This window comes from Carex rostrata, chromosome 7 (assembly GCF_964058835.1).
Source record: "Carex rostrata chromosome 7, lpCarRost1.2, whole genome shotgun sequence".
NCBI lineage: Eukaryota > Viridiplantae > Streptophyta > Magnoliopsida > Poales > Cyperaceae > Carex > Carex rostrata.
The window spans coordinates 3,082,039-3,104,632 of record NC_135924.1 but is presented as its reverse complement, the minus strand read 5'-3'; the positions used below and the strand labels follow the sequence as shown (position 1 = coordinate 3,104,632).

Below are 22,594 nucleotides of genomic sequence, written 5' to 3'. Positions count from 1 at the left end.
TACATAAAAAAAAAACGGTATATGTTGTAGCGCTAATTCATTGAATCCATATTCTCTGAGATAATAGAATATTTACATTTAGATAGAGACCGTCCGATCTGATTCAGATCGTTGATTGGACGGTTCAGATCCAAACATAAATATTATGTTACCTTAGATATTACGAATTTCTGTTCATTAGGTGAGGGAACTTGCTTTTCAGTTCTCCCCCTCAGAATTCATATTACCTAAAGGTAACTCAAATTTTGAGTTTGTATTCGAGCCGTCCGATCTGCTTTAGTACGAATATTGAAGAGACCCTGTAAATTCTACCTCAACAGGATAGACTCCAATTCTGACCGCGGTTCGGATCTAAACTCAAAATGTGAGATACTTCAGAGGATCGGTGAACCGGGGAATGCATGGAGCCTTTAATATTCGTGCCAGAAAAGATCGAACGGTCCGGATCCAAACTCAAAATTTGGGTTACTTTACATCCGAATTTCCCCTCTATTCGCCGAAATCTTCGCTTCTACTCTTTCTTCCTCTTACAGCCTCACTGCCCGGAGGGGTCCACACCAAGCCACGTCGCGATCTCTCCGAATTGAAGTGCGTCATCTCCAGTTCGTCTCTTGGCTGCCTCACTTCTCCTTCTCGCTGGTTTAGGTCAGTTTTCGTCATCTTTTTTTCTTTCATATTTTTGCTAATTTGTGTTGTAATTTTTTAATGGAACGAATTTGGGTTTTGGTTTAAATTTTGTATGGAAATTAGACTGCTGTTGAAAATTGCTTGGGATGCTCTGTTGTCAAATTTGATGTTGAAATTGTGATGTTGGAGTAACTAGGGTTTATTGGTATTGGTTCATAAATTCTCAAATTAAGGTTTAGTCCAATTTATTTTCCATATTTTTTCATATTTTTGCGAATTTGTGTTGTAAAGTTTGAATGGTATGAATTAGGGTTTTGGTTTAAAATTTGTAAGGCAATTAGACTGCTGATGAAAATTGTTTTGCGATAATTGGATAAAATGTAGGTAGTTTAGTTGAAATTGTGATGTAGAAGTAAGTAGGGTTTATTGGTATTGGTTCATAAATTGTCAAATTAAGGTTTAGTCCAATTTTTTTTTTCCTATTTTTTCTAATTTGTGATGTAATGTTTTAATGGTATGAATTAGGGTTTTGGTTTAAAATCTGTAAGGCAATTAGACTGCTGATGAAAATTGTTTTGTGATAATTGGATAAAATGTAGGTAGTTTAGTTGCAATTGTGATGTTGGAGTAACTAGGGTTTATCGGCATTGGTTCATACTTTGTGAAATTAGGGTTAAATCCAAATTTGACAAATGGGTCCATGTAAGGGTTAAAGTAGTTGTTCTTGTATTGGACAAACTGATACATCTACGGTACAAGCCCCAGTTTGGTAATTTTTATATAAATTTGGGGTTCAACAAGTTAAATTGTTTCACATTTTATTAAATTTCAGTTGTAGTTTAGATATATTTGGGGCTCTAGAGTACTCCAATTGATAATTCTAAGTCAAATTGGATTTTGTAGGTTTTTGTTGATGGTAGGCTTCTAAGAGATATTTGTACAATAAAATAATAAATGGAATGTGTTGTGCAAGGTATCATTGAGACTCAGGTATGGAATTATCACTTGCTCAAAATTATCATTATACATTCACATCTATGTTATATAACAAGAATTAATGTCCCAATCAACATAATTTAAAGAAGAAAATAATTTTGGATAAATTTCTATAGTAGTATGTTATCCTTTTTGTTTCGCTTTAATTTATAGCATGTGGAAGCGCTAGAGATACTTCTAGTAGGGTTATGTGGTGCACCTAAACACCGTGTCAGGGTACATGAGTTGTGTCTCAAAAGTGGGCCTAATATAGGTTTGTCTTCCATACTATTTTTTTTTAATTTTTGCATTTGAATTGCCATGGAAAGAAAACTTTTTGTGGGTATGCATTCAACATACAAATAATATCATTCCTTTTTTAATATACTTTGTTGTTTACAAAATATTACCGATCTAACATTTGTCTCTTTTTTTTTCTGATGAATACACAGTGTCATCTGAGGTCCGGCTTCTTTGCGACTTGGCACAGCCTACTCCAGCTTGGTACTTTGTACTCTGTAAAAATCCCTTTCTATTTATTATTATTTTTTTAGTGAAAATCCCATAGGCAGTAAAAACGTACATTCTTAAATATTGACAATTTTGGCCACAACTGTAGCAAGCTTCGTTTTCACCAAGCGTGAATTTGAAATCTGTTTACATTTCGGTTTCTGTTTTTACCAATCTCATTAAATTATAATTTTGTTAGTAATAGCAAGTGCAGTGGAAGAAATGCTGCCATATTTTGCTCGACTTAACCTTAAATTTAATAATTTGGTGCGTTATCTATATTAATCCTTGTTTCAGGACTATAAGACATGTCGGTGGAGCCATGCGTGGGTCCGGGGCTGATCAGCTGTCAGTACTGGTACGGCCCGTTGCGGAATCCAAAGCAAGCAGTGCTGCACTTCGCTTTTTCTATGCGTTAGGATATAAACTAGACCATGAGGTGTTGAAAACTGGCTTCTCTTTCCAGTTTTTGAACCGTGGGGCCAACTTGACAGTGAGTGTGACATCAGCAAATAGGATGCCACGATTACATGCAACTGACGAGGCGATCCCCATCACACCAGGTATACAATTGGTTGAAATTACTGCACCAGCTGCCCCTGAGAATTATACTGAGGTGGCATCGGCAATCACCTCCTTTTGTGAATATCTCTCCCCGTAAGTATTTTGCCTCTCTAAAGTAGATCTCTGTTAATTTTTTTTTTTAGTTTTTTCTCGAGGACTAGAAAATAGGGTGGCAATGGTAACCTTTTATTCATGTTTCCTCAATGGGTATCTTTTTTTTTCGTTAGCTTATCGGGTACGGGTAAGAGTGAAGTGTTTTTTTGTTAACATAAAGGTACAAGTAAAGACTATTTTGTGCCCGTCATCCAATGCGGTAATTATGAAAAATAAAAACTATAAAATTGTATATATAGATATATATTTATATGGAGATGATTCATGATATGATATAGTTTTATTCATAGCCCATATATATTTATTCAATGGCAGCTTTTTATCCGTTTACCTGATCTTGTACCGTATTCGATGAGACTGGTATGGGTAAGGGGTTATTATTTTTTGTTAGCTTATTAGGTTTGGGTTTTTTTTTTCGTTAAATTAACGGGTAAGGATATGAAAATGCTTCCACCCGACCCACTACTAGAAAAGGAGACTATGTTTTCAACCCATTGTACCTGTATTGGCAAGGTGCAGTACAAGTCAAAGTCATTTAATAAGATCAGAAAAGAAATAAAACGACATTTGATCATATATGGTGGTTTTATTTGAACTAAAGAAGTTCAAATCTGTGGCAATAGTATTGTGTTTGCAAACCAATTAATTTTTTATTTTTACAATTTAGGCTGATACATCTGTCGAAACCTGGCATTTCTACTGGTATTGTGCCAACTGCAGCATCAGCAGCCGCATCTCTTATGTCTAGAGGCGGGGGAAGCATGACCTTGTAATTTTATGCTTCAGTTTTATTTTCTTTGTTTGTTACATAAATTTTTTAGCTTTGGTGCCCTTTATAAGTTCTTTGGTTGTTTTTCAGACATTGGTAGTATTTTGTCAATGGAACCATTTTCATACCTATTTTTCAGTTGATGCACTCATTTCATATAATAGTGTGCTTTTTCGCAGCTTAAGTTAGGGTGATTTTAACATCATTTAGTTTCAATTTTATTGTTCAATCTCAACTTCATCGTTTTGTGATACGTTTGTTTTTATAAATTGTTGCTGCCTGATTTCAGTCTTTTTCTTAAAATAGTGGAAGAATGCTGGTTTAACAATTTTATTTAAGTGTATAGCTTGTTTGCAGTTAAATTGAGAGAGAAGATCTGATATACTGACAGCAAGAAAAAAATACAAGCAAAAGTTTAATACTAAATATTTTAGAATACAAAAGAACTTAAAAAAAAAGGAGTACTTAAATAAGTACAAACACTTCACAACACAGTTGCAATACAATTTTCAACAGTCACTGAGTGACAACCCTAACATATAACCTCTAGACCGGTAACTGCAAAATGCACCGATTTCATTCGAGATCTTAACCCTTTGCAACGCCTCCGCAAAAGAAACAACTGTTCTGACCTCTTTCTCAGATCAATCTCCCCTTTTGGATTTTTTGAGGCAACGACCGGTCTTGGTACCGGAGCGGGGCCTCTTCTTAGACTCTTTCGAGTCTTTTGAGGAGGTTGGTACGGTATTAGGAGGGATAATAAGAGGCACCATACAATGCTGACTAGCCAATGCAGGGAACCCAACTGCCGGGATTCTGTTAAATTAAACAACATATACAAATTCAGTCTCAGATTATATTCCTAATACCTGCAGGGTTTTGTACATTTTCACAAGATATACTGAATGGCATTTTACTTGTAAAATCATTATCGTGGTAATTTCATGATTACCCCCCTAAGAAACCTTGAAATTATGTATTTTCCCCTTGAAAATTTGTAATTTCATTTTACCCTTTAAATTTCTAAAACTCACAAATTGACCCAATTTAGAGTATTGAGTTTTAAAAGAAAAATAAATTGGGTATTTGTGAGTTTTGAAATTTAGAAGGGTAAATGTCATATTACAAACTTAGGGGGGAAATACATGATTTTATGGTTTTTGACGGGGGTATGCATTTCCGCCAAAAAAATCGGTCCATAGAGTTTCTTTGCATTAGGTTGAATTCATGTCTAGTTGCAGTCCGATTCCAAACTTAGGGTTTCAATTCAGGCAATTATACCAGTGTCAAACGAAATATATATATATTCAGCCAATTACCCAAGAAGAGTACTGCTGACTCCCGCATCGCCACATCAGCACAGTGGGGCTTCTTGCCCTTTGCTGCGGCCGCAATTTCCTTGGAGTGCAAGGTCTGACGAAGGGCCATGTTCTCAGACATGAAACACTGAAGACTGTAGTTGAGACGCTTGCACTCAGATTCAAGGAATCTACTTTTCATCTCTAATTCTTTTATGTATTCTTTCTTTCTCTCCCTTGATGACTTTGCCGAGTCTCTATTCCTCATTTGTCTGTTCAAAATCAAATAAAGGATCAAAATCTTTACATAAATTTAATTTGATTTTATGGCTGCCATTGAACCAAGATTTAGAATTTCTTACATTATTCTTAATTTAAAAAATGATCAATCTAAACTGATATGCATTTTGTGATTCATCTGATCAGAAAAAAGTACTAAAACAAAATTGGTTATATTTCAGACTGACAATAGTATTCATTTATGGGGAAATTTCATGTATACCCTTCAAAAATATCAAAATTGCATATTTCTCCCTGCAAAATTCCTCATTTGTCTGTTAAAAAAAAAGAATATCTTTACATACAATTTGATTTGATTTTATGGCATTGAACCAAGATTTAGAATTTCTTACCTGAGAGCTATATTTTTTATTTATAATTTATAAATAACCAATGTAACTGATATGCATTTTTTCGGATTCATCTGTCACACAGAACAAAGTACTATAAACAAAGTTGGTTAAATTTCATGTATAGCCTTCAAAAATCTCGAATTTGCGTATTTCTCCCTGTCAAATTCATGATATCATATTTACCATTCTAATTTTCGAAACCCCACAATTTTACCCAATTTATTAACCTTTCTATTGAAACACATTTCAAATTCCCTTTGTAAAGTATACATTTGAGGGGTAATTTCATGTATACACTTCAAAAATCTCGAAATTGTGTATTTCTCCCTGTAAATTTCATAATATCATATTCATCATTCTAAATTTCAAAACCCCACAATTTTACCCAATTTATTAACTTTTCTATTAAAACGCATTTCAAATCCCCTTTGTAAAGTATACATTTGAGGGGTAATTTTGAGGTTTTCGAGGGGAAATAGGTAATTACCTTCTAATTTTTTTAGCCACGGGATCATCAGGAGAATCTCTCTTCTTCTCTCGATCTTGATCCTTCTCGACTGAATCATCACCGTCGCTTTTTTCCTGATTGCTACAACCGCTCTCCGTCAATAATTCGTGAACAAATATCCCATCGAAGAAACTTCCTTCAATCTCCTCTGCAACCTCCTTTGCTTGGTTCTTTTCTTCTTCATCCGACATCAAAAACCGCTCCAAATCGCCCATGGAAGCCGCTACCGGATCCAGTTCGGGTATCGGATCGGATGTGACCGACACCGGCGAATCCGAGTCCGTTATCGGAGGTGGCAGCATCTCGTCGGAGAAAGAGGATAAAAGGTGATCGATATCATATTCTTCGAATAGGAAATTTGGTGCGTCTTCCATAAGAGAGAAATTTTTTACCTGAAACGATAAATTTGGTAGAAGGGAGATATTTATAGTGGATCAAGTCGGGAGATGTTTCTTAGCCCAGAAGGCGTTGAATCCGTTGTCACATTAACTTTTCTTTTACGTTCTTTTACAATTGTTGACGTGGTTAGCTACTATTGGAGGAAATCGTTATCTTATGGTACTTGTAAATTATCGTGAAATTTACGGACAGATAGAATTAGTTCGGTGCAGGAGATAAAAGCGCGTTTAGAGCAGGCACTTTATACGGGACCCGCTTTTCAGTTTTTGTAATTTGTGATCCAGGTGCAGAAGGGATTGGAGGGTAATTTCGTCGTCACTCGGCCAATAGGATTGCTAGGAATAAGAAGCAAAATAAAAGTATTGTATTAACTGGATCATGGCCCCACCTGTAAATAAATTTATACAGAGAGCTTCTGGTTTCTGTTAGTCGTTTTGTAGTGTTTGGTTTAGAAAAAAAGGTGAAATTAAAAATAAAGAACTCTGTGGAATAAGCATTAGCAAAATTAATTACATTTGTTATTTTTTTTAAAAGAAACTCTTTTACAGTATTTTGTATACCACTTGCGTTTACAGCAATATAAGTTAGACAACTAGAGAATAATTTTTTTTTATAGAAAATGAAATATTTTCATAAAAAAATTTACTCTCATACTGTTCTTATTGTTCTTTTTTTTTTCTCCTTCCAAAATTATGATCTCTTATGTTAAATATTTAGCAACAAAACAAATCTTGAATGGAACTCAAACTCTCGATCTTTGAGTAACCACAGTCTTAAAACTAATATTTTCCTTATTTGGAGGAGTACAATGAGACCGCTATCATAAATGTTTTATGTGATATTTTGATTTCTTTGTTTAAAATGTTTTATCTGATCCTCATAATATATTGATTTCTTTATTTAGATTAAAAAAAGAGAGTTTAAAAAAGTTTTCGGAAAAAAAAAGGAAGCATGTAACAAGTACATATAGCGAGTATATGCATCTAAATAAATTTAGACTTCTACACGTAAAAAAAATATCAAAAAGATGTATAGAATTAAAAAAAAATATCAAAAAGATGTATATAAAAAAAAAGACATACTATTTAATTGAAGGGCTGATATTCAATACGAGATTTTATCTTTTAATTAATCTAACTCATTGGAGGATTAAAATATTTATGTGCTTAATATAAGAATGGAGATATCAACAATTAATAAATCTGATTCTCATTACTAAGGTAGAAACTTACACCAGATTTATTGGTAAACACAACTAATTAAGTATTTAGGGAAAATTTCAAGTGTATTCATACAAACTTTCAAAATAATCAATTTCCCTATCAAAACATCATAATATCCAATATACTCATACAAACTTAAAATTTTCTATCCCCTTTAATTTAGTTAATATTTTATTTAACTACTTTAAAAATGAAATTGACAAATATACTCTTCTCCCTTCTCTTTCTCCTTCTCCTTCATTGTATACATTTTTTTAGCTGCTCAAACGACATGGGCCATGTCATACCCCTTGTATTTTTTAGAGATCAAATCAAATACTTGATCTCAGTCGTTTTGATTCAAAGACTCAGGTCGGTCTTCTCATGGAAAAATTAGATATTATGGTATATTTATTAACAATACATTTGTTAATAGATCTAGACCGTCCGATTGTGATTGCACTAATATTAAAGGACCTTGTGCGTCACAGACATGGACCGGATTGGCTCCCATCCTAATCAGATGGCCGAGCCCGAGATCCATTAAACTCTTTGTTACAAATTATTTTTAATTTATTTATTTAGTAAGAATAGAAGTCATGTTCTTATTTTATTAACAATTGGTTACAGATTTTTTAGAATTTGAAGAAGAAATCCTGTGATGTATTTACAGATGGTTATAATGACTAGGATTTAAGAAAAGGAATAAGAAACATTAAAATGAAAAAAAGAAAGAAAAATTAGAAAAGGTGTGCTTCATCATCTTGCTACTGTATTTTCCAATCGTGTTATTAATTGTTCTCTGGCATTTGTAAAGGAAACAAGAAAAAGTGCTTCAAATTTTCAATAATCTAAATATTAACTTATAAGTTTATATCTAATTTAAATAAATAACACAAGTTTTGTAAAGTACGTATCAATCATATATTAATAAATGTTAATTAGATTTATGTAAACACGTTGCGAAACTTTTAACGACTTATTAGGGATGTATAAAAAGCTCGCGACTCGTGAGCCGCTTGAACTCAACTTGGTAACGAATTCGCTAACAACTCGTTCATTTAAAATTCGAGTTAGCTAGTCTGACTCGAGTTGAGTAACTCGTTTAACTCATGAGTTGAGTTCGAGTTGGACTCAATGCGCTCATTACAACTCGTGGACTTGTTTCGTTTGATTAATTACAACTCCGTGGACTCGTTTCATTTGATTTTTTTTGTTAAATTTGTTAGTTTGTTAAATTGATGTGGATTATTTATTAGTTCAATATTTACTTCTCACATTACTATATAACAACAGTCATCCGTTCAAGTGTTCAATATTTCAACACCTTAAACGAGTTGATTCACGAGTCACGAGCCAACTCGAGTTACTCGCGAGTTGAGTTCGAGTTAGTGAGCCAGCTCGGCTCATAATTCTCAACTCGAGTCAGCTCGACTCACTGTCTTCCGAGTTGAATTCGAGTTATCCATAACTCGAGCTAATTTGGATCGTTAACAGCCCTAGACTTACTAATTATATAACTCTAAAAAATATATATATAGTAAATTGCCATAAATAATTTTTTATTTTACAAAAATAGATTGAATTCTCAAGCAAATGCTTTTTTTTTAAAAACCCCTTCACACCAAAAAATATATAATCCAATGAATTTTTTATATATAAAAAGTATACACAAAATGGAACTTCTAATAAAATTTTATTAAAAATAGTATATTAACAACAATATATAACGCAAATAGCAGAAGAATACAAAAGAATAGAACTTTTTCCGAAAATAAAAAGTTAAAAACTACAAAAAAAGGAAACAATAGGTCGGTTGCACCAGCTTATAAAAAAAAGGAACCCTATGATGTTTCTAATTTCTCATGCATTCTTCTCCTCTCCGACTTTTCTCTTCCCTTCTAACAAGCACATATCAACAGAGCAAATGTCAGACGATGAATACTGCCCTGAATGCAAATGCGAGACGAGGGTGGTGTTCGACCATTCGGCCGGAGACACCATCTGCTCTGAGTGCGGCCTCGTTTTAGAGGCTCGTTCCATTGATGAGACTTCTGAATGGCGCACTTTCGCCAATGAGTCGAGTGATAATGACCCCGTTCGTGTTGGTGGACCCATCAACCCGCTCTTGTCTGACGGCGGTCTGTCCACCGTCATCGCCAAGCCTAGTGGGGCCCGCTCTGATCAACGTTATTCTCAGCTCTGTAGGTTGCAGAATCGGGTGTCTAGTGATGACAGGTTAATTCTAGCTTTCAGAAAAATTGGTGATATGGCAGACAGGTAATTAAAGAAATCTTGCCATTCATGTTTTGTCTTTCATTTTTCTTTTTCTAAGTTTTAAGAAAATTGTTCAAATATATGTTATGTATTTTTGTTATCTCAACTAATTTTGGAATTGTATTTTATTTTTGTGGCAGTTTGGGTCTGGTAAACACTGTCAAGGTACAAAGTCTTTGTCATTTTCCTTTTAATAAAACTTGGTCATGTCTCACATGTAGTGCAAAGTGCTTACACGTACTCTATGTGTGTTTATTGTTTACATCTGAATGTTTTTACATACACTTATTGTCTAATATCATGTAACAGCTATGATCGGCCTTGGTGCTGAACAACCATGGCCGACTCTAGTGCTGGACAGCCAGGGCGATCTCCTCGGACCCCCAAAAAGAAAATGTTTGTATATATATAAAAATATAAAAAAATAATAATTTGTACATATTAAAAATAAATAAAATATTTAGGCTCAAATTTTTGTATGTATAAATGGCTCAAATTTTTCTATTTATAAAGGGCTCAAAAATTAATTCGTATATATTCAAAATAAATAAAATATTAAGGCTCAAATTTTGCATGTATAAAGGGCTCAAATTTTTCTTTAAATAAGTATGATTTATTGGCATATCAATAAAAAATCAGACCGGCTAATCGCTTCCATAAGTACTTCAACACCATATGCTTATAAGTCGTTTTTGCGTTTTATCCAAACCGTTCAGCATGATATCCATATTAAAATGTGCTTGGAGACCAAATTTTACACATTTTTTACTATTTTTAAGATAGGTAGAAAATTATTATTTTTTATGGCTCAGAATTTTCTGAATCAATGGATTTTCTACCTATTTTAAAAAATAGTAAAAAAGTTTCAAAGAAATGTAAAATTTGGTCACCAAGCACGTATTAATATGGATATCCTATTGAATGTTCGGATCGACTGTTTGGACTTTGAAAATGCAAAAATGACTCAATAGGTATATAGTGTTGAATTACATTTGGAAGTGTATTAGCCGGTTTTATAAAAAAAATTGTATATATAAAGGACCCAAAATTTTCTCCCACCCCAAGCCCCAAAATTTTCATGACCGGCCCTGATAACAGTTAGTTTGTAACTTTTTTTGAATCAATACAATCGCCTACAAGTTTTCAACCAAAAAGGCTGGATATAATATTATTGATTTATTTTTTCTATTTTAAGGATCGAGCAAATGAATTATACAAAAGGTTGGAAGAAAAGGGGATGAAGATTACAAAACAAGATGCAACTCTTGTTGCTTGCCTCTATGTAGCTTGTAAACAAGAAAGTATACCCCGCACAATGAAGGGTATGTTTATGCTTAAATCTTGTTTCTTGCATGCTGGGGCAGATTCAGAATTTTTGTCGAAGGGGGAGGAGGGAGGACAAAAAAATATTGAATCGGATTTAAATAGCTTATCGGATTTAAACTCATTAACTAATTGGGTACTCGATAAAAAAATAATGCATTGACTTATATTTTCCAATACTCTGACTTATAATTTTTTATGCTTTAACTTATAATTCTAATTACCAATCATAATTCAAGAAATTTATTTTGATTTTAACACTAAATTTAACCCGAATTACAAATCAAACATCCAGAGGGGAGCAAAAAAAATTTCAAAAAGGGGCAAAGTCGATCGGTACCGATAGATCACCACTAAAATTCGAAATCCAGGGGGGCAGCTGCCCCCCGGTTCTATACTAGGTCCGCCCCTGCTTTCATGTCATCAAAGTAGAAAATTTTCACTGGTACAAACAAGAAAAGTTCCACTGGAATATAGCATAAAAAGAACATAAAATTGAGGAAAATACAAAACTATCGAAAAGTTCTTGTATATAGGTGATAAGATATACCAAACAAGGAGGGTTATTGTACCAGCTGATACTGGCAAGCATGTATTCGTAGGAAAAATCTATGTTCTTTGTGATATTCATTTCTTATTTTTGTTTGTTTGTTTGTTTGTTTGGAACATAGAAAATTTCCACTGGTACAAACCAGCCCACTGGTACATAGTAGAAAAAGAACATAAAATTGATGAAATTTTTTTTTTTTCGAAAAGTTCTTGTATATAGGTAATAAGATATACCAAACAAGGAGGGTTATTGTACCAGCTGATACTGGCAAGCATGTATTCACGGGAAATATCTATGTTCTTTGTGAATTTCACTTCTTATCATTTTTTGTTTTGTTTGGAACATAGAAAATTTCCACTGGAACAATCCACTGGTACATAGCATAAAAAAAACATAGAATTGAGGAGCATACAAAACTATCAAAAAGTTCTTGTATATAGGTAATAAGATATACCAAACAAGGAGGGTTATTGTACCAGCTGATACTGGCAAGCATGTATCCATAGGAAAAATCTATGTTCTTTGTGAATTTCACTTGTTATCTTTTTTATTTTTTTTATTTGGAACATAGAAATGTTATCAGCTGAGCACGGGGTAAGGAAGAGGGATCTCGGGCATGCGATATCATTAATAGAAAAGCAATTGAAAGAAGAGTCGAGGGGCACTATTCAGGCTGCTGATTTTGTGGTATGCATTCCTTCCTTTTGATTCAGTTTAATATAAATGATTTCATTTCAGCTAATCGAATTATTTCCAAATTTCTTCATTTTGGATTTGTAGAGACGCTTCTGTTCAAATCTGGGCTTAAATTCTAGCACAGTGAAGACAGTTCAACAGACTGTAGAAAAGTGTGAAGAACTTGATATTCGGTACGAGTTTTTTGTGATTTTTAAAGTCTAAACAGTCTATCCAAACCATTAAACATGATTTCTATATTAAAATGTGCTTTGAGAACCAATTTTATATATTTTTTGAATATTTTTACTATTTATTTAGTATTTTACAAAACTGCTGGACACTTATGGACCACTAAAAACAATAATTTTGTAAAATACTTGATAAATAGTAAAAACATTAAAAAAATGTAAAATTTGATCTGCAAGCACATTTTAATATATATATCATTTTCAACAATTTGAATTGATTGTTTGAATTTTGAAAATTGCAAAACTAAATTGTTGTAAGATATTGTAACTTATAAATGTTGTAATATTAAAAGGACCAGTTTGTTATTTTCAATTCAATTTAGGAATTCTCCCACATCAATTGTGGCTGCTGTTATTTACATGATAACACAACGATCTGACAACAAGAAGCCCATTAAAGGTTATATTATTTAATTTTTATTTTGTGAAATTATGGTTATCTTTTTTCCTTTTTTTTTAATATATTTTGGTAGTTTCTTCGTCTAATGAAATTGTGTGTGTGTGTGTATATATATATATTTTTTTTTTTCAGATGTAGCTACGGCCACTGGTGTGGGAGAAAACACTATCAGATCTGTAGCCAAAATTATTGAAGCTAAGCTTTTGTCTTAGAGCCGAAATTTTTATTAATACCACTGTCAATAAAAAAAAAATCACAGAGTATAGGGAATTCAAAAAATATCAGAGTCTTCAATTCAATGCGACTTCATTCTTGAAGGCCGCAGATTGAATTGGAGGCTTCCTAAAAACTTAAATACCAGCATATTATAGTGCATTTTGAATTTTGAAGGCTTTCAATTCAATATGTGCCCTCCAATTCAATTTCAGTAATGTTTTGGTTTATTTATTTTTTAAATGATTCGGGCCTTAGAATGTCTGTTAATTTGTAACATCCTTGGAGAGTTCATTTCATTTTTATTTTTGTTTGTTATATTTTGAAATATTGGGGTCTTTTTTTTCCCTTTTCTTAAGGAGATGGAATTTTTTATTTTAAAATGATAAAATGCATATAAAGATTTAGGCTACAATTATTTCATCTTTTCCTAAGTAGAGGAGGAAGGTTTTTATTATAAATGTATAGTTTTAGACTTTTAGTTCCGTGAATTATTAATTTAAAATGTTTCAAAAATGCTTTAGAAAGGTGATGTCTTGATGAGATAAAAATGTATTATTTTGCAATCTCACTCATTTGAAGAATGTGCCCTTCATTATATAATGTGAACTTAATTGCAGATCACTCATACTATAAATTTATATCTTTATTTTTAAGTTCAAATAATTTATCTGTACCGTTAAACATAATCTTTATATGAAAATATACTTTAAAAAAACAGTACATAATAAGGGAGTTTCAGAAATTTTCTACTGAACATGGAAGATTGTACATTCCAATTACAGAACAAAGTATAAGCTCATCCAAAATTATTGTTTTTGGATGGTTCAGAATTTTTAAATCAAGTGATTATCTACCTATTTAAAAAATAATAATGCATTTAAGGTAGAAACATCCAAAATTAAGTCTGTTAAATACCTCCTTTTATTTCCATCCATAAAATTAATTAGCAATTTCAAACAGTTGTCAAAAGCAAAGATAAATTAATTTCAAATTTAATCTCACAACTCTTGCATGCATCTATGCAATTGATTAACAATTGTTCCTAATACGACAACATCAAATTTGATTGAACCTTTTCTGTCAATATTTTTTTCTCGCCCTTGCGATTTGATTTTAAGGTGCTAGGCTTCATTTGCAACTTTTTGAGATGCATGCAAAAGATGAACTGCCAAAAAAAAAAAAGAGTAAAATCCACGGAAAAAACAGTAAGAGCAATAATATAAAGAACTTGTTCTAGTATAGAAAGAGGGAACTTGTTCTAATATAGAATCAACAGCAAAAACAGTAAGAGCTACTACATTGAAAGAGAGAACTTGTTCTAATATAGAATCAAATTGTCAACATATATATATTCTTTATGACACAAATCAACTCACATGATACAGATTTCTTGCAACATAAATCAATTACCATGTACAAAATTTTTCCCAAGTACATATTAATTCTCATGATATATTATTTATGACATATATCAACTTCCATGCACAACTTTTTTCCATCAACGATCAAATTACATGCGCGAATTAATACCACAAAAATAACACACAACAAATTTCCAAAATATCAATAATATGTCAATTTTTAGTTAGAAATAAGTCCAATAGGTGAGGACAATGAGACAATACACGATTCAAATAGTTATCCTTCAATCAAAGAGCAACATCCAACAAATATCCAACAACAAATTGCTTTCTCCATTTCGCGTCCCTTGCACAGCCCCATTATAACAAGATATCAGGCTAAAGGCCTTTACAAATCACCCTCCTTTGCAAAGCCCTTCAATAAGGTCATGGCATCAGGATCAACCCCTTTGGATATCATGATGTCTAGAAAATCCATTGCCCTGTCAATTTCACCTTTATTGCACAACCCATTTATAAGAGTGGTGTACGTCACGGCATTAGGATCATACCCTTTGGAAATCATCACATCTACAAAATCTAATGCCTTATCAGTTTCACCATTATCGCACAGCCCTTTTATAAGAGTGCTGTAGGTCATCACATTAGGGTCATACCCTTTGGAAATCATGACATCTACAAAATCTAATGCCTTGTCAATTTCACCATTATCGCACAGCCCTTTTATAAGAGTGCTGTAGGTCACCACATCAGGGTCATACCCTTTGGAAATCAAGACATCTACAAAATCTAATGCCTTGTCAATTTCACCTTTGTTACACAGCCCATATATAAGAGTGCTGTACGTCACAATATCAGGGTAATTATTGATTTGACGGATGTTCTTAGCAGCTAACAACTGATCAAACCGGTGAATTGCCTCTTGGTCAGAAACGGCATCCGCCTTCTTGTGCTTACCCTTCCAATGCGGTTGATTTGGTCTGTCGGGTTGAGATCGAGACTTGGAATATGAGTAACCGACAAGGCGAGAAGCAATTGGGGATGGAAGTTGTGGTTGGGATTGGGATTGAGAAGGTGAAGGTGAAAGTGAAAAGAAGAGGGGGAATGATAAGGTTGATGACACCATCACCATCACCATCTGATATGATTGATTGTTATTTAGTCTGATTTGGTTTGGTTACAGACTTACAGTCTGTATGTAAAATCTGATCTAACAAAGTTGAGGTTTTGGTTGGAAAGTGACAATTTTACATTAAAAAAATGTAAAACCTGCTGCCTAGAAGAAATAAGAATAGCACATAACTAAGACAGATTGTTTTGGTATTAGCAAGGAATTGGTGAGAAGAGAGAACTAACCGAGTTGAGTTGAAGGGAGTCGCCAACTGAGGTCTGAGGGATGAACAAAAGTGTGGAGCTGTGAAGCGATAAGACTGAACGCCTGAGCCGCTGAGCGATAAAAACAAAATAAATGGCCGATGGGGATTTGGGAGAGGAATTAATTTGTTGGGCTTTATTGGGCTTTAATCAATATTCTGTTTTCAAGCCTACAATTTCAATATTTAAATCAAATTTACAATTCATCTTGTCGAGACAATAGTATCATAAAACAAAGACAAGTACTTAATTTTTGTGCTTAAATAAAGTTCATAGCGCTCTTATGTAATGTGTATAATTTTCTAGTTGCAAGCGGAAGCTCTTAATTAGACAAATTGGTTCAATTACATAGATAAACCCCCACATTACATCAACATTAGTCCCTTACAAAGATAGATATGCTGTAGATGCATTAATTATACTGTTCCATTAGAAGGGACGGGAACCTGTCCGAATGGCTTGCTGGTGGGTCAAGTGCCAGGTGTGGTTGCTGGTGGGTCCGAGCATGAATCATTGTTGGAGTTTGAATACGTACTCCTCCATCTTTAGCAACATTAATAGCATCTGTTTGAGGTAACTCTTCTCTATTACAGGAGAAGGAATGTGTGTGGTCGAGACTGGGATCGTACTCCAAATAGTATTTCGAGATGTGAAGCACAAGACTTTATAGAGTATGAGAGCGTATTTGTGTTCTCGGCAACTCCAAATAGTATTATACGAGAAATGATACCTGTACAATGGAGAGTATGAGAGCCAGGTGGCCTCAGGGATCTCCACATCTCGCATCATACATACCCTACTGTACCAGTATCAGAAAAATTGGTGCTTTCTGAAATGCAATGTTGGAAACTTGGAATATCTAACTTATTGAAGATTTATAATAAGTCAGCTCTATTAGGAATATTCCACTGGAATAAAAAGAACATAAAATTGAGGAAAATACAAAACTATCGAAAGTTCTTCTATATAGGTGATAAGATATACCAAACAAGGAGGGTTATTGTACCAGCTGACACTGGCAAGCATGTATTAGTAGGAAAAATCTATGTTCTTTGTGAATTTTGACTTCTTATTTTTTTGTTTGTTTGGAACATAGAAAATTTCCACTGGTACAAACCAGCCCACTGGTACATAGTAGAAAAAGAACATAAAATTGATGAAATTTTTTTTTTTTCGAAAAGTTCTTGTATATAGGTAATAAGATATACCAAACAAGGAGGGTTATTGTACCAGCTGATACTGGCAAGCATGTATTCACGGGAAATATCTATGTTCTTTGTGAATTTCACTTCTTATCATTTTTTGTTTTGTTTGGAACATAGAAAATTTCCACTGGAACAATCCACTGGTACATAGCATAAAAAAAACATAGAATTGAGGAGCATACAAAACTATCAAAAAGTTCTTGTATATAGGTAATAAGATATACCAAACAAGGAGGGTTATTGTACCAGCTGATACTGGCAAGCATGTATCCATAGGAAAAATCTATGTTCTTTGTGAATTTCACTTGTTATCTTTTTTATTTTTTTTATTTGGAACATAGAAATGTTATCAGCTGAGCACGGGGTAAGGAAGAGGGATCTCGGGCATGCGATATCATTAATAGAAAAGCAATTGAAAGAAGAGTCGAGGGGCACTATTCAGGCTGCTGATTTTGTGGTATGCATTCCTTCCTTTTGATTCAGTTTAATATAAATGATTTCATTTCAGCTAATCGAATTATTTCCAAATTTCTTCATTTTGGATTTGTAGAGACGCTTCTGTTCAAATCTGGGCTTAAATTCTAGCACAGTGAAGACAGTTCAACAGACTGTAGATAAGTGTGAAGAACTTGATATTCGGTACGAGTTTTTTGTGATTTTTAAAGTCTAAACAGTCTAAACAGTCTAAACAGTTTTATTTAGTATTTTACAAAACTGCTGGACAATTATGGACCACTAAAAACAATAATTTTGTAAAATACTTAATAAATAGTAAAAACATTAAAAAAAATGTAAAATTTGATCTCCAAGCACATTTTAATATATATATCATTTTCAACAATTTGAATTGATTGTTTGAATTTTGAAAATTGCAAAACCAAATTGTTGTAAGATGTTGTAACTTATAAATATTGTGATATTAAAAGGACCAGTTTGTTATTTTCAATTCAATTTAGGAATTCTCCCACATCAATTGTGGCTGCTGTTATTTACATGATAACACAACGATCTGACAACAAGAAGCCCATGAAAGGTTATATTATTTAATTTTTATATTGTGAAATTATGGTTATCTTTTTTCCTTTTTTTTTAAAATATTTTGGTTTTATATTTTGGTAGTTTCATCAACAAATGCAATTGTGTGTGTGTGTATATATATATATATATATGTTTTTTTAGATGTAGCTATAGCCACTGGTGTGGGAGAAAACACTATCAGATCTGTAGCCAAAATGATTGAAGCTAAGCTTTTGTCTTAGAGCCGAAATTTTTATTAATACAACTGTCAATAAAAAAAAAATCACAGATTATAGGGAATTCAAAAAATATCAGTCTTCAATTCAATGCAGCTTCATTTTTGAAGGCCGCAGATTGAATTGGAGGCTCTCAAAAACTTAAATACAAGCATATGATAGTGCATTTTGAATTTTGAAGAGCCTTCAATTCAATATGTGCCATCCAATTCAATTTCAGTAATGTTTTGGTTTATTTATTTTTTAAATGATTCGGGCCTCAGAGAGTCCGTTAATTTGTAACATCCTTGGAGAGTTCATTTCATTTTTTTTGTTTGTTATATTTTGAAATATTGGGGTCTTTTTTGTTCCCTTTTCTTAAGGAGATGGAATTTTTAATTTTAAAATGATAAAATGCATATAAAGATTTAGGCTACAATTCTTTCACCTTTTCGTAAGTAGAGGAGAAATGTTTTTATTATAAATGTATAGTTTTAGACTTTTAATCCCGTGAATTATTAATCTAAAATGTTTCAAAAATGCTTTAGAAAGGTGATGTCTTGATGAGATAAAAATGTGTTCTTTTGCAATCTCACTCATTTGAAGAATGTGCCCTTAATTACAAATGTGAACTTAATTGCAGATAACTCATATTATAAATTTATATCTTTATTTTTGAAGTTCAAATAATTAAATAAAGTTTAAATAATTTATATGTACCGTTAAATATAATTTTTATATGAAAATATACTTGAAAAAAACAGTACATAATAAGGGAGTTTCAGAAATTTTCTAATAAACATGCAAGATTGTACATTCCAATTCCAGAACAAAGTATAAGCTCATCCAAAATTAATGTTTTTGGATGGTTCAGAATTTTTAAATCAAGTGATTGTCTACCTATTTAAAAAATAATAATGCATTTAAGGTAGAAACTTCCAAAATGAAGTCTGTTAAATACCTCCTTTTATTTCCATCCATAAAATTAATTAGCAATTTCAAACAGTTGTCAAAAGCAAAGATAAATTAATTTCAAATTTAATCTCACAACTCTTGCATGCATCTATGCAATTGGCAAAGATAAATTAATTTCAAATTTAATCTCACAACTCTTGCATGCATCTATGCAATTGATTAACAATTGTTCCTAATACGACAACAACAAATTTGATTGAACCTTTTCTGTCAATATTTTTTTCTCGCTCTTGCGATTTGATTTTAAGGTGCTAGGCTTCATTTGCAACTTTTTGAGATACATGCAAAAGATGAACTGCCAAAAAAAAAAAAGAGTAAAATCAACGGAAAAAACAGTAAGAGCAATAATATAAAGAACTTGTTCTAGTATAGAAAGAGGGAACTTGTTCTAATATAGAATCAACAGCAAAAACAGTAAGAGCTACTACATTGAAAGAGAGAACTTGTTCTAATATAGAATCAAATTGTCAACATATATATATTCTTTATGACACAAATCAACTCACATGATACAGATTTCTTGCAACATAAATCAATTACCATGTACAAAATTTTTCCCAAGTACATATTAATTCTCATGATATATTATTTATGACATATATCAACTTCCATGCACAACTTTTTTCCATCAACGATCAAATTACATGCGCGAATTAATACCACAAAAATAACACACAACAAATTTCCAAAATATCAATAATATGTCAATTTTTAGTTAGAAATAAGTCCAATAGGTGAGGACAATGAGACAATACACGATTCAAATAGTTATCCTTCAATCAAAGAGCAACATCCAACAAATATCCAACAACAAATTGCTTTCTCCATTTCGCGTCCCTTGCACAGCCCCATTATAACAAGATATCAGGCTAAAGGCCTTTACAAATCACCCTCCTTTGCAAAGCCCTTCAATAAGGTCATGGCATCAGGATCAACCCCTTTGGATATCATGATGTCTAGAAAATCCATTGCCCTGTCAATTTCACCTTTATTGCACAACCCATTTATAAGAGTGGTGTACGTCACGGCATTAGGATCATACCCTTTGGAAATCATCACATCTACAAAATCTAATGCCTTATCAGTTTCACCATTATCGCACAGCCCTTTTATAAGAGTGCTGTAGGTCATCACATTAGGGTCATACCCTTTGGAAATCATGACATCTAGAAAACCTAATGCCTTGTCAATTTCACCATTACCGCACAGCCCTTTTATAATAGTGCTATAGGTGACCACATTTGGGTCATGCCCTTTTGAAATCATGACATCTACAATATCCATTGCCTTGTCAATTTCACCTTTGTTACACAGCCCATGTATAAGAGTGCTGTACGTCACGATATCAGGGTAATTATTGATTTGACGGATGTTCTTAGCAGCTAACAACTGATCAAACCGGTGAATTGCCTCTTGGTCAGAAACGGCATCCGCCTTCTTGTGCTTTCCCTTCCAATGCGGCTGATTTGGTCTGTCGGGTTGAGATCGAGACTTGGAATATGAGTAACAGACAAGGCGAGAAGCAATTGGGGATGGAAGTTGTGGTTGGGATTGGGATTCAGAAGGTGAAGGTGAAAGTGAAAAGAAGAGGGGGAATGATAAGGTTGATGACACCATCACCATCACCATCTGATATGATTGATTGTTAATTAGTCTGATTTGGTTAATTGGTTACAGACTTAGAGTCTGTATGTAAAATCTGATCTAATAAGGTTGAGGTTTTGGTTGGAAAGTGATAATTTGCCCTTCTATATATGTTAACCTGCTGCCTAGAAGAAATAAGAATAGCAACATAACTAAGACAGATTAATGTAATGTGAGCAAGGAATTGGTGAGAAGAGAGAACTAACCGAGTTGAGTTGAAGGGAGTCGCCAACTGAGGTCTGAGGGATGAACAAAAGTGTGGAGCTGTGAAGCGATAAGACTGAACGCCTGAGCCGCTGAGCGATAAAAACAAAATAAATGGCCGATGGGGATTTGGGAGAGGAATTAATTTGTTGGGCTTTATTGGGCTGACTGTCAATATGTTCTTGGGCTTTAATCAATATTCTGTTTTCAAGCCTACAATTTCAATATTTAAAATCAAATTAACAATTCATCTTGTCGGGACAATAGTACCATAAAACAAAAACAACGGCCATTTTTATTAATAGCCCAAAAAAAAAAGTTTTTTACAAAAGTAACCCCAAAATCTGAGTTTTTTCAAATATAACCAAACCGCCAGGGATGCTGGCGGTCCACTTCTATAGCAGACCGCCAGGGACATGGGCGGTCTGCTCGGGACCAGACCGCCAGTGTTCTGGGCGGTCCGCTTTTTTTTATTTTTTTTTTATTTTTTTTAGAGATCTGATTTTTTTATATTTTCATTTGTGAAGTTTTAGTTTTTTTTTTTGCTTAGGGTATTTGTCAAAAAATTAATTAGAATGTTTAAAACATAAATTACAACGTATCTTATACAATTATAACGTGTCTTATAATTATAACGTGTCTTATACAATTATAACGTGTCTTATACAATTATAACGTGTCTTATAATTATAACGTGTCTATTTTTTTATATTTTTCTTCTGAAATTACAACGTGTCTAAATGATTATGTATTATTATAACTGGCAATTTCTATCAATAATCATTATGTCACTTATGCACTAAATGATTATTCTGATTTTTGACCACTTTGGTGATTAACAAAATCATAAATCTCATATGCATAAATGACTTATAACACATACTTTATGGAAAACAATCAGTCACAGAACAATTATTTTATGCCCAAATTTCAAACAATTATTTTGTACCAGTAAACTTTAATCGTGCAAAGTCAAAACAGTAAATGATGCACGAAAAGACCCTAAAAACTCTGAAATTGTAAAGAAAATTCGAAAAATCTATATCCGACGGTCGGATATGGCTTGGATTTGGGGTTGTGGAGCTTATGTCAAAATTTCAGTCCGATCCGACGGACAGATCAAAAGTTATGCCCCTTTTCGTGAAGCATGCGCAGAACCATATTGCATTATATTTGCCAAAAAATAAAACATTTGATATATTTATAAGTCATGTTGTCCAATTGTAGAAAAATCCAAATAAATTGAAATTTGTATCAATTCTGTGTATTTTTTAATGCTCTACATGCTGGTGTAATAACTTTTTCAGTT

The 22,594-nt window shown here is 33.0% G+C and overlaps 5 protein-coding genes across 6 annotated transcripts; 2 read left to right on the top strand and 3 right to left on the bottom strand.

Annotated features, from left to right (window-relative positions):
- The first annotated feature begins 516 nt into the window (after positions 1–516).
- LOC144557541 (mediator of RNA polymerase II transcription subunit) lies at positions 517–3,688 on the top strand. Its single transcript, XM_078306124.1, has 6 exons — positions 517–645; positions 1,531–1,617; positions 1,777–1,876; positions 2,055–2,106; positions 2,410–2,769; positions 3,458–3,688. Exons 2-6 carry the CDS (start codon positions 1,582–1,584, stop codon positions 3,561–3,563), a joined length of 654 nt encoding a protein of 217 aa, XP_078162250.1. The 5' UTR covers positions 517–645; positions 1,531–1,581; the 3' UTR covers positions 3,564–3,688.
- Positions 3,689–3,921: 233 nt separating this feature from the next.
- BZIP60 (basic region/leucine zipper motif 60) lies at positions 3,922–6,423 on the bottom strand. Its single transcript, XM_078305562.1, has 3 exons — positions 5,977–6,423; positions 4,879–5,129; positions 3,922–4,375 (listed from the first exon to the last, which is right to left on the bottom strand). Exons 1-3 carry the CDS (start codon positions 6,369–6,371, stop codon positions 4,092–4,094), a joined length of 930 nt encoding a protein of 309 aa, XP_078161688.1. The 5' UTR covers positions 6,372–6,423; the 3' UTR covers positions 3,922–4,091.
- Positions 6,424–9,447: 3,024 nt separating this feature from the next.
- On the top strand, positions 9,448–12,648 carry LOC144556659 (transcription initiation factor IIB-like). The gene is made up of 6 exons (XM_078305045.1): positions 9,448–9,878; positions 10,016–10,040; positions 11,071–11,235; positions 11,870–11,900; positions 12,320–12,435; positions 12,529–12,648. Exons 1-6 carry the CDS (start codon positions 9,448–9,450, stop codon positions 12,646–12,648), a joined length of 888 nt encoding a protein of 295 aa, XP_078161171.1.
- Positions 12,649–14,614: 1,966 nt separating this feature from the next.
- Positions 14,615–16,076, bottom strand: LOC144557055 (uncharacterized). Its single transcript, XM_078305606.1, has 2 exons — positions 16,008–16,076; positions 14,615–15,789 (listed from the first exon to the last, which is right to left on the bottom strand). The coding sequence occupies exon 2, from the start codon at positions 15,787–15,789 to the stop codon at positions 15,040–15,042; it is 750 nt and encodes a 249-aa protein (XP_078161732.1). The 5' UTR covers positions 16,008–16,076; the 3' UTR covers positions 14,615–15,039.
- A 3,815-nt stretch (positions 16,077–19,891) lies between these two features.
- LOC144557064 (uncharacterized) lies at positions 19,892–21,378 on the bottom strand. Of its 2 annotated transcripts, none has more exons than XM_078305616.1 (2): positions 21,288–21,378; positions 19,892–21,206 (listed from the first exon to the last, which is right to left on the bottom strand). In XM_078305616.1, the coding sequence occupies exon 2, from the start codon at positions 21,064–21,066 to the stop codon at positions 20,317–20,319; it is 750 nt and encodes a 249-aa protein (XP_078161742.1). In that variant the 5' UTR covers positions 21,067–21,206; positions 21,288–21,378; the 3' UTR covers positions 19,892–20,316. The 2 variants fall into 2 exon arrangements, with proteins under 2 accessions (XP_078161742.1, XP_078161743.1); XM_078305617.1 differs by having other exon boundaries at positions 19,892–21,199; positions 21,288–21,363.
- Between the last annotated feature and the right edge of the window lie 1,216 nt (positions 21,379–22,594).

Bases quoted from the DNA above. Each gene is read 5' to 3' on its own strand.
- LOC144556659 (XM_078305045.1), top strand. From the start codon at position 9,448: ATGTTTCTAATTTCTCATGCATTCTTCTCCTCTCCGACTTTTCTCTTC. The intron at 11,236-11,869 runs GCAGATTCAGAA...TTTGGAACATAG, and splicing joins CTTGTTTCTTGCATGCTGGG to AAAATTTCCACTGGTACAAA. The intron at 12,436-12,528 runs GTATGCATTCCT...TTGGATTTGTAG, and splicing joins TTCAGGCTGCTGATTTTGTG to AGACGCTTCTGTTCAAATCT.
- LOC144557541 (XM_078306124.1), top strand. From the start codon at position 1,582: ATGGAATGTGTTGTGCAAGGTATCATTGAGACTCAG. The intron at 1,618-1,776 runs GTATGGAATTAT...TTTAATTTATAG, and splicing joins AAGGTATCATTGAGACTCAG to CATGTGGAAGCGCTAGAGAT. The intron at 2,107-2,409 runs GTACTTTGTACT...TCCTTGTTTCAG, and splicing joins GCACAGCCTACTCCAGCTTG to GACTATAAGACATGTCGGTG.
- LOC144557064 (XM_078305616.1), bottom strand. From the start codon at position 21,066: ATGGTGATGGTGATGGTGTCATCAACCTTATCATTCCCCCTCTTCTTT.
- LOC144557055 (XM_078305606.1), bottom strand. From the start codon at position 15,789: ATGGTGATGGTGATGGTGTCATCAACCTTATCATTCCCCCTCTTCTTT.
- BZIP60 (XM_078305562.1), bottom strand. From the start codon at position 6,371: ATGGAAGACGCACCAAATTTCCTATTCGAAGAATATGATATCGATCAC. The intron at 5,130-5,976 runs GTAATTACCTAT...GATTTTGAACAG, and splicing joins GTGGCTAAAAAAATTAGAAG to ACAAATGAGGAATAGAGACT. The intron at 4,376-4,878 runs GTAATTGGCTGA...TTAATTTAACAG, and splicing joins GTCAGCAGTACTCTTCTTGG to AATCCCGGCAGTTGGGTTCC.